Consider the following 18,925-nt stretch of genomic DNA (forward strand, 5'->3'; position numbering starts at 1 on the left):
CACTTACACTAGGTATTTTGTAGAGATATGTAAGACTTCGAAAATATTATCCTTGCCTATAATCTTACCGAGGACAAATACTCAATGGATAAGTATAAAACTGATGAAATATAAACCAAAGCACAAAATAATGAGGTGAAATGGGAGATGGAGTCCAAACAAAGTAAAGGATACACAATAGCAAACAAAATAACCTTGAACCCAGGATTAGAAACCAGAATTTGGCAAATGAGTGTGAAAGGTCTGTGGAGGGAATAAAAAACATGATTGTTGAAATGGGTGTTAATAATGGAAGAAAGCCTTCTAGCAAGGCTGAAGAGTCTAATCACTGTATGCTCAGGTGTAGGAGCCAAATACAATATGGAAAATTAATGAAGTAAGCAGGCATAAAGCAAAGGATGTTAGAGACAAAGTATGTAGCTGTGAAAATGGAAAGGCACAAGTGTCTACCAGTTAAACTACATAGGTTAATTTAACACCAATATAACTAAGGCTATTTTCAGAATGCAGAAAAACATTAACATTGTCACTGAATTTACATGTAGCGTCTGATAGGATATTAATACCTTTCATATATACCACTTTTGACAGTTCAGTTCTCTTAATGTCCTATTGAAAAAGTCTCTTGTAATTCAGTGAATTTCAAATGATCACATATAGATAACATTTTATACTAAATCCTAAAAACAGTATTTTTCTGATTATTAAAACATTTTACATGATCACTAACCAATAAGATACCTTTTTGATTCTAAAAGTTATTTTCTGTTCCTTCACAACATAGTATATCGGCAAATTTTACCAGTATTTTCCCTCTCTTATTACTGCTCTATTCCTTTAGTTGTGATTTTAAATCATAATTTTTGAAAATATGTTTCATATAAAACTTTTAATGATATGACTGAAGATTTTAAGTTAACTTTAAAACCTTGACAGGATCTAAGTGTTCATAAGTTAATGCATTTTCACCATTGAAAGCTATTAAGAAATGCTTGGAAAATCACTGCAAAATAGATTTTGTGTAAAAATAGATGTATGCATTAATATACATTTATGTAACATACATACACCAGAACTAGCAATAATCATTTAATTTTTATTTAACACACAGAATGAGTACATGTGTATATACATGTCGAGGGAAGTTACAAACATTATTTGGTAATCGGCTTGGCAAAAATTCATTCAACAAGTACCTCTAAGAACCCTTTTAGTTACTGAAGAACAAATGAGATAAAAGGTAGTTTCTGTTCTCACAGAACTCAGTGGGACAAAGCAGAGGGAAACAAATAGGAAGGACTTAAGTCTAGTAAAACTTTCCAGATGTGAAAGGAGAAGGAAAAGAAGGGGTACAGAGGTAGAATAAGGGTCTCTCAGAGAGAGGAGAGGATGTGCAAAGGCCTTGGAGCAAGCTAGTGTGGCAAATTAGAATCACCAAAAAAAAAAAAAATCAAAGAAAGAGAAGAGCAAGAAAGAAACAGGGAAAAAGAGGGAGGGTGGGAAGGAGAGAGAGGGAGGGAGCGGGAATGTGGAGGGGAAGGGGAGAGAGGGAGAAACAGAGAGAAGGAGGGGAGGGAGAGAGAAGGCACAGGAATGTAGGCTGTGGCCAGATCACGTATGAACAAAAGGGTGGTGTTAAAGAGTTGGACTTTATTCTAAGGATGAGAACCTTGAACAGCCAGCTCCCTGAATGGTTGTAAGCAGGAGAGATGGCACCAATATACCAATGGTAATTAAGAGCTGGAGTTACAGAATCAAACTGCCTAAATTTAGATTCCAGCTCTGCCACTCAATAGTTGTGCGGCTTTAGAAGATCTACTTAACCTCTTGAGCCTGTTTCTTCATCTGTAAAATAGAGATAACAATACAACTATTAACATTCTTAGATTCGCATTTTTGAAAGAGAGATACAGAATGAAAACAAGGGAACATAAGTTACATCTGTAATATTAACCTTTACGTTTATTTCCCCCAATTTTATCATATATTTCATGCATGTTTACTAAGAAAAATTATAGAAGCCTGTTTTCTTAACGACATTAAAATAGGAAGAAATTTTCATTTTCCTGTATGGTACAATCTAAAGATAAAGAAGACTCTAAAAATCCTTTTCCTCACTAGGATTCTTTTTGATCACTAAGATTGATGAAAGTAAGTACTTATTGAATAGTCAAACTACAGTAGTTAACATTTCAGCATCAGGCAGAGTTCAGAAAACAGTGTAATCCATTAATGCCCTTTTCTCCTTAAGAATGATATAATAGACACCTGCCTACAAATGTGCCTGTGATGAGTTGCACCACTATTGAAAGAGAGTAGGAGAGACGGGAAAATTTAAACTTATACTTGCATAGACAGATCACTCAATCTCGAACACATGAGCAAAAGGCATTTTTACTAATGCTAAACTTATCACGACTGACAGGAGACAGTCCATGAATGAAATCCTTTATGAACAACCATGAAATTGCAGAATATAGATTTTAATTTTTCAAGTCATTTGGCTTGCTGTGAAGCAGGAAAGCACAGAAATTCAAGAGCAACTTGTTTTTTTTTTAAGTGATAAAACACAAATTAGCTCTGTTGTAGGAGATTAATTCTTTTAAAAAATTAAGTAGGGCAACAGGGCAATTAATAGGTCCAACGGTCTATACGATATTTTCTAATTTAGAATTCTACATCCTACCAAGAAAACTTGTCAATAGCAGACCTAGTACCAAATCCTAAACTCTATATACGTTAAAAAAAAAAAAAAAGCATATGATTTTCTCCCATACACTCAAAATAAAATGGTTATAATATAACTGGAAGAGCTTTTCTTAAGTCCACGCTGGGGTGTACAAAAGGCAGTGGGGAAGAAGGACCGCCAATGAAGTTTTGAACAGCTATCAACACAAATATTCTCAGGCAACAAGGAAGTATAGAAGATATAAACCTTATTCTCATTATCTGAAGTTAAAATAGAACTAATTTTCCCTCTTGGATCATGGACTCTTATTTGAGCTCACTAGAGGTAAATCCTCATGCAAAACACAAATCAAAGTTAAATGAATTAAAACTATATTCAAATGCAAGATGCACTTAAAAAATGCCAGTTTGCACAGCAAAGTTCAAAGAACATAATAAAGTATTCGAAGTAAAATGTGACTTGAAAAAAACCGGGAAGGCATTAGAATGTTAAAATTACACCAAAATAAAAGATAAATTCTCAAGTAGATATATGACTCTCTAGTGTATGCATATTCCCTCCATAATCATAAACATTTAGGGTCCAAACCCCATGCGGCAGAGAAATTCATCACTGTAGATGACATATAGATTCTATGGGAAAAAGCAGAGTTAGAAGACTTCACTGATGAACCTATGAAAGGTCCCTATGTTTTTTAAACTAAATAATGAAGATGGCAAATAAAGAGTATCACTATTTCAAATTAGTACTGTTTGTGGTTAATTCCTAGTTATCATGCCTTGCCTTATAAGGTTTCAAGATTTCTCTCCACGGGTATTCAATTAGATGTTTTTAAATTCACTTGGCTTTGCAATAGATAATATTCCATTCTTTCCTTTCCTTTCACACACCTAGTCTTCCATAATCATTCAATGCCTAATTAGGTTACTGAGTCGTTGACCTTCCCTACTCCCTGGGCTACAAAATGGCTCTCCGTTATCTTTACACTTTATAAATTATTACTGAAAAGATAGTTCTTGAGCCTTCTCTCTAATATTTTAAGTTATGTGGTCTTAGCAACATTCATGACATCTTAATAACAAAACATATCTGAATACAGAACTTTCAACGTGGATCCCTTAGCCTTCATTTACATGCTTTCCTCTCTTCTAAAGACATCCAAGAATAACTCAAAGGATGTATTTTCTTTGTCCCAGGTTTTCTTCTCTCATCCGAGGCTAAGTTACAAAAATCTTTATTCCTATCTGTAAGTTTGCTTTACCCCCAATTAACATAATTCAAACTAAAATTCTACAGTAGCAGAAGAAGTGTAAAGTCAATCAAAATATATCAAATGTTGAGTGAGGAGAATGTCTTACATTTCACATGAGGACATAGATCTTTCATCAAACACAGTTTAATAGGAACTCCATTAACCATCACTTCCTTATACTACAGTACAACTAAAATCAATTGATATGATGCTGGCCTACAGGACTACTTTAGCTTAGGAGCCCTGAAGCATGTGGAAACAGAGTATTTTTTAGCATTCAATACAAAGAAACTATCATAACATTTAACTAAAAAATATATATGTATATTTTTAACAACAACAACAACAACAATATATATACGTATATACATATATATATATAAAGGAAGGCCTGAAGCTTTATGCATTTAAGATACTCTGACACACATGTGGACAATATGCTAGGAACGGTGTTTCCTCACAGACCCTGCCCCACTGGTGCGCCCTATGCTAAGCAGCGGTGAGCGGATCTTCCTGCGCATCCTCCTAAAACTCACAGCCTCAGATAAAACTGCAAAACAGATACACTGTTTCTATAGTCCATAGGGGCTATGTAAGAATAAACTTAATGACATAACAAAAAGTCCCCCCAGCTCTTAGAACATGTATTCTACTATTAATACATTAGTATTTCCGAATGCTAACTACTATTAACAAAATTGAAGAGATCACCAAATATTTAATATGCAACTATCAAAACAGATCAATGTTCTACCAGGTGAGGGGGAGATGTTTATTTCTGAAAGATAGATACTCCATTTGTGTTCCAGGACCAGAGAAGGTGGAAAGTATCCTGATTACCTTAAAAAAGCTATGAGTATAATTTTAATATCAAAATCCGAGGGCAAAAAATTAAAGATAAAACCACATTCTAACTCTAACATAATTATAGCTGCAAAAGTCTTAAATAGAGTTCTAGTAAGCTAATGTAAAGTATTCCTTTTAAGAATAACATACTACACGAAGTCAGGTCCACCCTAGGAATGCAATAAGGTTTGGTATTTAAAAATTCATCAGTGACATCAACAGGCAAAAAGTTTAAGATCATCTCAGTATAAAATGAAAATCATTAATAAAAGAAAATATAGTCTTGTTATAAAATAGTAAAATAACTGGGAGAAAGATCTTTATTTTTAACATTGATTTTAATATTAACTGTAGGTTTACAGTCAATGAGAATAAATAATGAGAATAAAACAAACATGCCAACTATCACCATTAATTTATAATATTGTTCTGGAAAGTATGACAAATGCAGTAATAAATGATAATTAGATCCTCAGAATTAGGGGTTGGCTAGATACAAGAGATATGTACTAAAATTAACAGATTTCCTATACATCAAGAATAACAAGTTGTATTTATGAACAGAACATCCAGTTCATCCGGACAAAACAAGAATCACTTGCCTAAAATAACCTCAGTAAATAGTCTGGTGCATGTATATACACATATATAAAATAGATTTAAAACTATACTAAGCTATATAACAGGACTTAATGGAGAAACATACCATGGTCCTTAGTGAGAAATCAATTTTATTAATCCACTACAACCTATACACTTACCGATTTCAATTGAAACTCTAACAAGATATTTTTGAAACTTAACAAAGTAAATCAAACTTCATGTGAAGAAATAAATTGATAAAAACAGCTAATTCCCCTCTCTACACACCACTGCTATGTTACTACTTTAATTCAGACTCTCATTCTTCCCCTTGATTATTGGACACACCTGTTCACAGAGCTCCCTGCCCGGGATGGAGGAGGAAGTTTACAATTTAAAATTTGAACACAAGGTCTTTCGCTGTCTCTGCCTACCTTCTCTGGCCTTATCTCATCATCCTCCTCCCTTTCATTCCAGGTTTATATCACTAACAAAAGCTCCTAGAACTGAATGAACAAGCAGTCTGGCCTTAGTGTACCTTAGTACCCATCATCATCTCTTTCTGTAAAGCCCATCCTTTCCTCCTACCCTTCTTCAAAATTCAGCTTGAGTGTGTCTTCTTCCAGAAAGCCTTTCATGACCTCCTCTAGTCGTAATTATAGCCCCTACTCTAAACTTCCACAGAATCTTGGGCACTGAACTATGAAAGCATATATCACCCTGTTCTATCATCAGTAATATAACTGGCTGTTCACTCCTACCAAAATATAAGCAGCAGATAAAACAACTGGGGAGATAATGAAGTAAAGGGAGTAATGGAATGTAGAGATTATGAGAAAACATAACAGGATTTTATTGGAGACCAGAAAAGGAAGGCATCTACGTTAAAAAAAAAAAAAAAAAAAAAAAAAAAGGACCTCAACCTTGAAGTGATAAAGAAGGGTGCCAAAATGTCTGTTCTAGAGCTAAAGGACACCATTCAGAAGCAGAACAAGCAAAAGGACCCTACTTATCTACAACTTCAATTAGTCAAAGTACCAAGCCCTAAAGAAGGAAAGACAATAAGTTTTGCCCTTTCTGGTTCTTACCTTCTTCTAGGGATGGGAAGAATCTAGTCCTGGTTAGTGAGAAGAGTTCCATCAAAAGTAAAAGAGATATAATAAGCAGAGAAAAAAAGAAAGAAAAAAATATGCTTGCCAACTCAGATTCCAGAGCCTGATATATTAATGGCTTAAAAAAAAAAAAATTTTTCAGGCAAAAAAAGAATAGTAAGAACCCCATGTAGTCCCCACACTCCGCTTCCCATGCTTCCCTTAAGAAATGGAGGAAGGCACAGGAATGAATTTTATCTACTCTCACCTCTCAGTACTTCTCTCTAGAAAGACAATATATAGAACAATGGCAGAAAGACGGTAAAAGTGTCAAGGCTCTAGGAATTACTTTGAGTAGCCACGATCCCACAGAAGGTAACATACTATGGATGATCAATTGGGCAAGAGACTAAATTTTGCCAGGGAGCACACGTCATTTACTCTCACATCTACCAGGAGCCAGTTCTACCACCTTAGAAAACGTGCCACTTACGGACACTTGGTTTTAGACATTCTCTTCACACCTACAACGAGACTGGGAGTACAAGAAACAAATTCCTATTTTCATCTCATCTGACCCTTTATCAAAAAAGAGGAAAAAAATGAACCATCCTTCCATGCACTCAAACACCTACTAATTCACTCTACAAATGAAATGTGGGCACAGACTGTTAGGCACGTGGCAGGGCCTAGGAGAGCAGGCGTGATCCCTGGTACATAGGCTGTACAATCGAATGAGAAGATAATAAGAAACAGAAATACTACTACTTAAGTTCTGTGATTGGGAGGAAGCACCAACTACACACAAAGGAATCAGGACAGGTCGCCAAAAGGAAATGGTATCGAAGATAAAACTTCAAAAATGAGAAACTGGCCACCAAAAATGAGTATGGAAATAAAAATTGAGAAAGGCTGGTGCAAAAGATGTGTGAAGGAAAGGCAGACAACAAGAACTGTGGAAAGACAAGGCTGAAGAGGTAAGTAGAGCCAGACTGTTCAGAGCCTACAAATCATGTTTTGAAATTTGACTTTTATTTTCAAAACCTTAAGAGATGCCAATGAAGTGTTTTAAGCAAATAAGTGCTCTGGCCAGACTTGTAATTTTTGAAAGCCCTTGGGCTGCAACATGAAAAGTAACCTGAAAAGAAGACCAGTTAGGAAATGGTGAAGCCAATCAGGTGAACGAACAACTATTATAAAAGAAAACAGAAAGCAAAAGATACAGAAAATACTTAAGCATCATGACCAATAGTCTGGAAAAGGAATAACGATGTTTAAAATTAAAAACACAATTATACCCTAGATTAAATCAACCCCTGCCATTGCCCTGTAATTGCCTTACTATCCTTTATCCAACATCATTCCCAACTTCTTAACCAAATAAACCCTCCTTCCCCACTGTTCTAACTATATCAACCAGCTGTCCAGAATGGTAGCCACCTGACATATACGGTTATTTAAAGTAAAATAAAATATATGTTAAACGTTAGTTCCTCAATAGCAACAGATAGCTAGTGGCTACTGAGAAACCAGCACTCAGTAGACTTCCCTTACTGCAAAAAGGCCTGTGGAACAGTGTTGGGCTTTAGATATACCTGAGTCTGCCATGTTACTAGGTAAGCCTATTTAAAACAACACATCTATCTGAGAAGGCACCTGTGAAGGCAGACTCACTCACTGTCTCATGCCCACATCTTATATATTAATAACCTTCGGTGTAGTGAAGAATTATGGTTACAAACCACAAGACAGGCTCTATGTTTTGGCTCATTAATCCTCACTACGCTCCAAAGAAATAGAAAAGCAGCAGGCATCACCCATGTTTTATAGGTGAGGACACCAAGGCACAGAAATTAACCTGCCTGAGGCTATAAAGTCAATAATGGAGTCACAAATAAAAGTTGGATTCCCTAACGCCCTGACCAGTGCCCTATTCATTAAAGTAGTCATGGCTGATTTAAGGACCTAAGAATAGAAACTATTCAGTTTCACCTGACCCTTGGAACAATTTACTTTATCAAATGGCTTGCTATACCCACAGCAGGGACATATTTGTTAGGTCCGTAGATATACATGGACCTAATGTAATGTGTGTGATGTAAAAAAGCAGAAAAATTAAAAAAAAATATATATATATATATATATATATATATATGTATCCCCTGAGTTTGCCTCAATTATCTTATCACATATGATAGGAAATAAAGGATATTAAACACACTTACTAAAACTAACAGCATCAAGGTATAGTACATTCCTCCATTATTAATCTGTTTTTCAATTGTGTTATAGGGTTACCTATAAAAAATTACAACCTAAAAAAAAAAAAAATTATTACCTAGAAGCTCTGCATTTTGTAATTCTTATTTGCCTCTGTAATCAGAGTAAGGCTGACTTTTTGTGTGGCTCTTTCCAAATCTACAGAAGCAATAGGGATGCAGAGAGGCAATTCTTGCGTTTTTATTTCAACTACCTTATTAACTGAAAAGAGTAAGATCATATATAAGGAGACATGAACTAAGTTACAGATTAAAGCTATAAAATCCACTATAGCATTTGCTTGACACTCTTCACAATAACAATTTTAAAATTCAGCCACCAGCATTCACTAATGCTTCTCTGTGCCCTGATATTGCAAAATAATTTACCCAGAGCTTCATTTGAATGATGTGAAAAATCTAAGAAATAATTTGACTGCCCTAACATTTGAATTCTTATATATTTTAACTGCTGTTATACTAAATATGCAGAAAAACACAGAAAAGGAATGGCATATTTAAGAATCCTCAAGTATTGGAAAGCACATAAGTTATTTCTACATTTCTAGTTCTTTTCTTAATAAGTATGAATTAATCTACAGAAAATAAAAATTAACTGGATTTGTCCAGAAAGTCAAAGCTTTCAAAATAAATCTGACAAGTATGTATGAATTAAAAGAGCATATCTCCCTCAAATATGTGAGTATCATAAAGGAAAAGGGCATCAATGCTGATGTTAAATCCAGAACGGTCACATCTAACTCCAGTTGTGAAAAAGGAGAGAGCCATCAACTTGAATAATAAAGTCTCTGCTTCATCATAGACCTTGATTCAGGAGTACAAGTCAATGAAAAAGTTTCTACACTGAACTACTTACACAGCGTTCCTGGAGGCTCCATAGGAAAGTAACAACTTGACTATATCCATGTGCCCATTCTTGGCTGCATCGTGGAGTGGTGAGTCGTTCTGATACCCAGTGGTGTTCACCAATGCCTTGTGCTGGAGCAGCAATTCCACTACCTTCAGGTGCCCATGACTGCAGGCCTCATGCTAATTAAGTAAAAAGAAAAGGAGTAAGAAGCGTGATGAGGAAGAACAATAGATAATATCATAAAATCATCCTTTAGAAAAATAAATGTGAACGTTAGTAATTGGTTCTTACCTAAAAGTCATACAGACCGTAAGTTGTTGACAGAGTAAAAGCCACTATTATAATCTTTGTGATATGATACATGGTGATCAAGATCAATGAAATTCACGGATTCATCTGAGCCTTGCATCAAGTGCTCTTTGTTTAGGAGAAAATATAGCTTAAAGCAATTATAGCTATTAAATTGTTCTATAATAAGAAATTTAAAAGAAGAAAAAAAATTTAGAAAGTATTTAACCAGATTGTGCATAAAATTCGGAATTCTCCAAGGCTGAATAGAATTCACTAAATCAGGTGCTTAGCCATAAGCTAAGTAGTTCACTAGCATATATATATAACCACTCAATAAAGCAAATATCCCAGAATGAGTATGTATAAGACAAGTCTTTCTTATTTGCTGAAGCTACAGATTACTGTATGGCTGGTGTCAATGATAACTGAAATAACACAGAGTAGGTGTTCAAAAAGAACTTACTGAATGAATGTCATAACTGGTAATAATGAAATATTCAAAGATGTCTCACGTGCAAATCTTTCCTTATGTCTAATGAGCTGCTGACAATGCCACCCTGCTGTATTCTAAAGTCTCTGGTATGTTGTATTTTTTAAATGCATCTACTCAACTCATAATAGGTAATACCACACTTTACATTTGTAGGTTTATTTCAAGGAGAAAGGAATCCAAATTAGACATCAGGTCCTCAAAATCACTCACCAACTTTTACTACAATTTGCCTTAGTGGCTTAAAAAAAAGTTAACCTTTCTTTGAAAAGGTTAGCCAGGCCTGTATGTAGAGTCCAAACAAAAAAGACTCTGATCCAGACCAAATCCTCCCCGCTTAAAATTTGGCAAGAAGTTATTATTTACAACTTTAAACCTTTTTAATACCTGGCCTAATGAGCATCTCCCAATTCCTGTGAATTTCCAGTCCACAGGATAAGGGAATCCACCTCATCTGCTGACATGTCCTTGGCTGCATTCAAATCATATACTTACTAAAATAATAAGTCTATATGGCATGTGTTCCCATGTATTTGTGCCATTGTTTTCCCAGACTATTCTTCATACTGCATTTTAGTAATAATAAGCAAAAACTTTTAAAAATGATTAATGAAGCAAAGACTTCTACCACCTCTATATATTTGGACAGGGGACATAAGTGAGGCTGTGAGAGATCCTCAGGTAGAATCACTGACTTGTGATACATCCCTAACCAGTTCCTCTGACCTCTCTTTGCTCCACTAAATGTTTCCAATGACACGCAGTGCTGCAGAATGAAGTCATTTGCCGGTTGTGGCAGTTAACCTCTCTGTATATTTGCTAAATTCAGCAATATGGTATAACTGGTTTCCTAATTCTAAAGGTTGTCAGTCAAAAGGTAGCTCACTTCATACCTGTCACAATTGAAAAACTATATGAAAAAATAACCATATTCTCTTATTTGGTGAAAAATATAAATTCTTCAGATTAAGAAGAGTGTATATATGGCAGAGGATGATATATAGACAACTACATAACTATAAACTATAGTAACTATAAAACATAAAGAGAATGGAATGGGAATAAAAAAACAAAGAGAAAACTACCAATGGTGTCCATCCAGCATGGTCTTTAACGTTTGGGTCGCTTCCATTTTGTAAAAGGTATTCAACAGAAGGTACGTCGCCCTAGTACAACAAAATAAAAAAATAAAAAGAAATTAAAAATCATCAAGGAAAAAAATTATTGAGATTTTTAAAAGATTCTGCTTCAAGTTAAAATAAAACTTAAATTCTTTCTCTTATGCCTATTGCTCATGAATTAATAAATAAGATATATATGTATGAACTGTTCTGAGGTCATGGAAATCATATGGTCCATCCTTGAATACAGAGTACAAAATCTCTGCTATTAGCAACCCATACCAATATTCATTTCAAAATACCAAATAAAGGACACTAGCCAAAGAGCATTTGATCATAATAAAGTTTTTAGAGTCATCATTTTATTTGTGAAAAATATCCTTTTGAACATACATGAAAATGATTTCTGAGTACTGTTTAAAACAAAATTAAAGCTAAGAGAGCTGCTCAGTGAAACCAACGTTAAAACTGCCAAAAACTGCTGTCTTATGGGCTGTTACTCTATTTATCCTTAATATACTTAGTTTATATTTATCTTATTTGCTCAAAGATATTTTTTCCAGGCAGAAGCAAGGCTTATTTTCTCCAAAAATAACTAACGGAGCTTTCTCTGAAAAAGGCTGAATAAAAAATAAATTATCTTTGACAAGTTACTTATGACCATGTCGTGTTTTGTGAAGCACTTCTTTAGGGAGAATGAAATCTCTTTCCTACTCCCAGCCCTGACACTCTTTTGAAATGACTTTTTTTCCTACTGGTTGATAATGTAGAAGTCCCCTCAATACAGTAATATCTGCTTTTGTTTGTTTGTTTGTTTGGGGCTACCTTTCAAATCCAGCATATCTTATGATGGCAGCTTACCTAGTGTTCTAAAAACCAAATCCACATGCAACATATATTTTTTATGTTCCTAAATTAACAAAATCACTTTAAATATCCCATGGACCTAAAAAATAAGCATTATGTGTTTCAAATCAAAAGCTCTAGTTTAAATAAAAAACACTTTCCACAGTTCCTGAGGGGTGCAAATTCTAGACCTCTAGTACGAGTTAACATGCATTTAGCAGCTTTTGCTCTATATTCAAGCCAGTTCCAAATGAGCTCAGGAACATCTGTCAAGACATAATTTTGAATTTTTAAAAACAATCCCATGAATATTGGGGCAGATGAACTACCAGAACCACACACATTCCCAACCTTCAACATGAAAATAAACATAAAATGTATCCAAAAACACTTCTTGAAAATTTCTTCATTCTAATTCTACATGGTAATCACAAAATCATATTCACCTCAAGAAGCCCATAAAATAATATGAACACCATTGTGGAATGGAAGAGTCGCATGGGAACAGTCGTCATATAGGAACAGAGTGACAATTTAGAGACTGAAAGCAGAATCTCATAAGGTTGCTAGACTGGTATTCTTTCATATCATCTCTTCATATAATCAAAGATGTCTTCTGTTAACATTCTACTCCTAGACTTCTCTGAAATGTATAGTTGATTTGCAAACTGCTTACTTTTTATACCCAATCTGCTTTCCCTTTCCTAGTACTTAAAAGTTTGTCATATTTTCATCCTACTTTATGTAAATTTAATGGCATGCACATAAATAAAATTATGATAATTAGATAGAATCCATAGTAACTGAGCTTGAACCAATATAAGATTTCCAAAAAATAAATTAACTTCTGCTTCTGATTTCTTTAAATTACTTTCTTCTGTAATAGAATATTTTCTAAGTAATAAGCACTCACGTTTAGATTCCTCACAACTTAAAAAAAATTGAGATATTTTTAAACCGCAGCAAGAAACAAAAATTATCTAAGGAAAGCATTTACCAAGGCTTATAAGAAATTTTAAATGGATTTGGTTATTTTGAAGTAAATAAGGAAGCAAGTACATCACACTGAATTTTCTTATTGCTAAGCTTTCATTTAAAGGAAAGATTCTTCACACATTTGTATATACTATAACAATATAAATTAACTTTCCAAAAACACACACACACACCTTTTTCCTTATTATAAAGGTTAACATTTCCAAAATTTTAACAAACATCTTTATAAAAATAGTACAAAACATTTCAATTAGCACAATAATGACTAGTTACCCCAAATGGTTAAGCTTTTCCACACAAATGAACTGACCAAGTATCTTAAACTTCTCCTTTTAGCAACTAGGTGTCATTAAAAAATATATATCATCTCGAATGGAGTTCTAAAATATATTAAATACTTCCTTGGCTTCTTAGTCAGTTTACTGAATAAACTAATTTCACAGATGATTCTGACAACTTAGTCACTGTGACAATAAATTACTGGTATTCCGAAGGTGGTGGGTGACAGAAGGAAAAAGGAATACTGATTCTGAGAGGCATTCTAGAAATTAAAATCTTGAAAATATCACTGATGCCAGTTTGTTTTTGAGTCCTTTGTTTCTTTCTCAGGAAGCTAGTATGAAGGACACGTAATAATGTGACTTTACACACAATATAACAAGACTGCCTTAAAGATAATGACTTACAAAGTCAAACTCTGAAGGAGAATCCTCATGAGGGATTTTCTCTCTACCCAGAAGATCCTCGTTACCTTTGTTATGTTAAGCACATCATGCCCTGTACGGTGCCCTCTAAATATTATCTATTATGTCTGCATAACAAATATATCATATGACATGCCAACTTCGAGCCATTCTTGGTATTTCATAATATGTTTGCTACTGTAGCATAAATTATGAGTAATCATTACCACTTTAAGAATCTGTACTAGAGAACTTTGGGGAGGTTTTTCCCACCCCCAACAAATTATCCAACATAGGTGACATTATAGAGTAATAAATCAAAATTTTCTCTATGTCTAGAGGAATGTCAAATACTAACGTATGTTTTTTCCATTAAATCAGAAAAATAAACAATATAAGTGTTTACCCTAGCTTCTACTTAGGCATAAGGCTTTTTCATAAAATCTCTCATTAATAACAATGTTCTCAGCAGCAATTTATCCACAGGTGACATATATGTTCAAATAGAAACACAGGGAATAAAGAGCCTAATGGATCTCAACTTATGTTCTGGTTAAATAAGAATATTCACAACATCCCAAACATTGTATGCATGAATATTCTGTTTGAAATTCTATAATGTAATATAAGTATAAATAAGGTATTCAGGAATAATCCTGTGTAGAATTTGCATTTAAAAGGTGTTGAATGTCCAAAAACTAGTTGGCTGACCAATACGTCCATGCTCCTGAGGGAAAGAGGATTTGAGAATTGACAGTCCAAACAGTATCTGCTGATGATACAGTAACTGTCTACATTCAGGCAGCCTGAATATTTAGGTAGTTTGAATATTTAATAAGAATCTTCTACTGCCAAGATAAATAACAGATACTTTATTTTACATTAACCTAGAATTCCCACTTCTAGGAATTTATCCTAAAGATATACCTGCTTACAATGAAACAAAGATTGCTTACTGTCATACTGTTTATAAAAGCAAAAGAGTGGAAAACAGGTATTCATCAGTAAGAAACTAGTTAAATAAAAAAAAAATTCATGGAAACTATGCCACTATAAAAATGTACAAAATAGGGGTAAAGAGGGTTAAATATTTGGAGGCAGAAACAAATTTAACTTTGGGTGGTGAACACACAATGCAATATACAGATGACATACTATTGAACTGTACACTTGAAACATTTGATTTTATTAATCAGTGTTACCTCAATAAGTTTAATTAAAAAAATAAAGGAACTTCATAGAAAAAAATGTACAGACTGTACAGAAAGTTGTGTACTAATATGGAAAACATTTGCTTATATTTGCATAAAGAAATTAACAAAAAATACATAAGAAAATTTAAAAAGTGGGAAGGGCTTGTCAGCAATAGAGTAGTTGGGACAGAAATGGGAGTGAGGCTTTCAATTTTAATTTTTATTTGTGAAATGTAAAGTTATTACTCATATTTTGAAATTAAATTTTAAAGAAGGAACATACTCTGGATAACCACAAAATCTAATTGAGGAGTCATATAATAAACAGAAAGCTAAATAATCTAAGTGCAAACAAAATAATGTCCACCGCAGAGAAGAAACTAAATCTGGGAATTCTTAAAAAGACTTATTAAGAAGGTAGGATATGAGCTATATTTTGAAAGTTAGGTACAAAGGACCAGAAGGGAAAAGGGAAGGAAAGGAAAGAATATGAGGCAGAAAAAACAACACGTGAAAGTATTGGTAGCAATGACTATATCTGAATAATTCAGAAGGTGAAAGTTCCTGTCTTAGGATTCTACTGTGGCTTTTCTCCATGGCCTACGCCAAGGGTAGGTAGACAATGGCCAGATATCTGACTTTGAATGTAAAGTTTTAATGGTTTACATAGTGTCTATGGATGCTTTTGCACTAGGACGGCAGAACTGAATAGTTGTTATAGAGGCTATTTGGTCTGCAAAGCTGAAAATACTTACTCTAATTGCCCCTTTAAGAGTTTGCCAAACCATGACCTAGACTCTAGGTCCTAGACAGCCTCATTAATAAAGATAAATTAGTTGTATTGTTAAAAGAAAAATTCTCTATCAATGTAAGCAGATGCTTACCTGGTAGTCTGAAAATAATTCCCAGAAAGCAAAATGTAGAAACTAAAGCAGCTTACATTCTTACGTATATTCAGAAAAATTAACAAAAAATAATTATTATGCTAGCTACTTATGTCAATAAAGCATTAATAACATGTTAAGATTTATAACAGCTGATGTGTATATATATTATATATATGTTATATATAACAAAGAGACAAAAATACAATCTGATTTTTAAATCATGCTTTGCAAAAATCAAACTAAAATGTAACTAGAGCCAACTCTGAAAATTTAAATTGTCCAAAGTATATGCAATCCCTAGCTGCAGGTTCCCTCCACTTGCATCAGATATAGAGTATTTTACATTCATCATTTACTGGACGATAAAGCAAGGGAAAAAATAAAAATAAAACACTAACAGCTGGGAGAAATTCTCTTTCCCAACGCAAATATAAAGGAGTCCCTAAACTCAGTGTCTACTTTGTGTTCTTCCTGGATGCTTTATGTTGCTCACCAGCCTCATGTTCAGGGGCATCCATGAGGTTTTTTCCAGACCTCCCAAAGTCCTTTATCCATGCAAAGGACCTAAGGATTTCCCAATGAATTTACTGAAAAATCATAAAAGCTATCCTAATTTAGTACTAAGCTCTCCCATATCATATCTTCCTAACACTTGCATGAAATCACAGATCTCAGTCTATAAAGCTGTGGTGCTGACGATTCCTCTTTATGTGCAGTAGCTGGGTCAATTTCAAACATTAACCACTGCAAGCACACCCCATGCTCCACAAACTAGCCAGATTCCAGAAACAAACACTGCCACACCCCAAGTGTTGAGGCAATAAATAAAGAGAATCAAGCTGGCTGTAGGTCACAAAGAAGCTCCTTTTGCAGTGAACCATAGGAAGTCATTTCTCACAGTCAATTTCCAGGTCACTGGAGAAACATACAGATCACATCTTTCAAACTTCCAAATTCTGGCAGTGCCCCTAGGAGTGTCATACATACAGAAGCTCGCCGCCTGTCACGTTGCCCCTACCTCTTTTGCAAGGTAAAGACATGTTGCCAGCAGTAACTTGGCAACTGTCTATATTCATAGAGCATGAGAAGAATGGGTTAAAAAAAAAGGTGAAAACTAAACAAAACCATTATGGAATAGACAAAAACAAAAGCACTTCCTTAAGTACAAGCAAAAAAAGTGAAATACTGGTTTTCTCCTGCAAGATCATGTTCCTCAGGCCCAGTGGCTATAGCTTCGAGGCGGGGATGCGGTCCCCATGCATTTTACTTCTCTGGTTCAATCTTTAAAAGTATCTCATCTGTGGCACACTAATTATCCTAGTAATCTCATTCTTCACAAAGCCTAAAGAAATTGTTTTAGACTTGATACCATTTGGAAATTATATTTCAAAGTAAGCTTCATACCTTAATTGAAGCAATATGGAGCAAGGTCTCTCCTCTATGATTTCTTTTCATGGCCATAAGGCTATTGGGCAACAGTTTCACAGCTGAGGGGCTGGACATCATTCGCCTGTAACTTGGACTATTCAGTGTAGAAGGTGGTATACCTGGTGAAGGGCTAATGGAGTCATCTAATATATCACTGGTTTTCCTCCTTAATGGGCCACCAACTTCAACTTTGCTTGAAGGTGGCAAAGAACAGCCAGGCAATGATGTGTTTTCCGATAGCACTGTTTGCTTAACAAAATGTCCACTGGTGCTGGGAATGCTGCTTCTGCATCTCTTAGAACTGGGATTGGGGAGTCTCCTGCGAAGCCCACGTTTTCCTTTACGACCTAAGGGCACGGATTTCTTAGATGGAAGACAATTTTCACAGCGATTCTTCTCAGGAGTCACTACTTTGTTCTTGCTCTTAATTTCTGGAGACTCTATTTGCTCAGCCAATGGTAAAGAGATTTCAGTTACGCTTCCAAAACATTCAGAATCTGCTACAGAACCACTTGCTAGCAAGTCTATTTCACCATTTATCTGAGGACTAGCAATAACAGATGGCTGGCTACAGAAAGATACCAGCTTTTCCTTAAATTCCTCTTTGGAGTCAAGTTCACCATCTTTTTTGTCTGCCTCTAAATTCCATTCTTGGTTGACTTGAGCTAAAGTTTTCTTTTTGTGCTTTTTCCCAGATCTCGTGGAAGCCTTTTTACCTCGCGCAGAGACATCTACTGGAGGACTTGTAGAAACATATTCGTACATTGAGGCCTGCTGAGCATTTTGTTCATTTACAATTTGAGGCTGGGTTTGCACTGAAATTTTACTCACAACATATCTGACCTTCTTACTTCGAGGACTAAACCACATTTTTATTGAATTCTTCTTATTTTCTGCATCATTAAATGAACTTTTCCTAGATGTATCTTCTTTTAAATCTGAAAGAAAAAAGGAAAAGAAATATGTTACATGAACTTAATCTTTCCCATCTTGAGCTCCCAAAGAATTCTGTTTACAGTTCTCCTAAAATGTATCAACTTTTATTTGTGTACCTCCTCTCCCTTCCTAGACTATGAACTCCGTGAGCATGGGTATTCTCTTATCCAAAAAATATTTACAGAACCCTACTTCAGTCCCGACAGAGTTCTAGGGACTAGAGATATAGCAGAGATCAAACCAGGGAACTTATATTTCTGGGTATAGACAGAATATACAAATAAATAAGTAGAACTTACAGTATGCTGGTGGTGATAAGCACCATGGAGAAAATACACATTAACGAACTAAATTAACTAATAGGCAGATATAGATTTAAATGCAGTAGTCAAAAAATTAAGACTTGTTAACTGATGCTTAATTTTTTTTAAAAAACTTTTGAAAATCAATCAATATAATTCACTA

At 34.6% G+C, this 18,925-nt stretch overlaps 1 protein-coding gene across 2 annotated transcripts in view; it reads right to left on the bottom strand.

Moving 5' to 3' along the window:
• BARD1 (BRCA1 associated RING domain 1) overlaps positions 1-18,925 on the bottom strand; it is a 71,519-nt gene that overhangs the window by 23,501 nt on the left and 29,093 nt on the right. For both annotated transcript variants that reach the window (XM_039844710.1, XM_039844711.1), the window contains exons 4-6: positions 17,501-18,462; positions 11,456-11,536; positions 9,596-9,768 (exon numbers count right to left, since the gene is read on the bottom strand). In XM_039844710.1, the coding sequence (XP_039700644.1) occupies positions 9,596-9,768; positions 11,456-11,536; positions 17,501-18,462 (1,216 nt within the window). The remainder of the gene's footprint in view (positions 1-9,595; positions 9,769-11,455; positions 11,537-17,500; positions 18,463-18,925) is intronic.

This window comes from Pteropus medius, unplaced genomic scaffold (assembly GCF_902729225.1).
Source record: "Pteropus medius unplaced genomic scaffold, Ma_sr-lr_union100, whole genome shotgun sequence".
Classification (NCBI taxonomy): Eukaryota; Metazoa; Chordata; class Mammalia; order Chiroptera; family Pteropodidae; genus Pteropus; species Pteropus medius.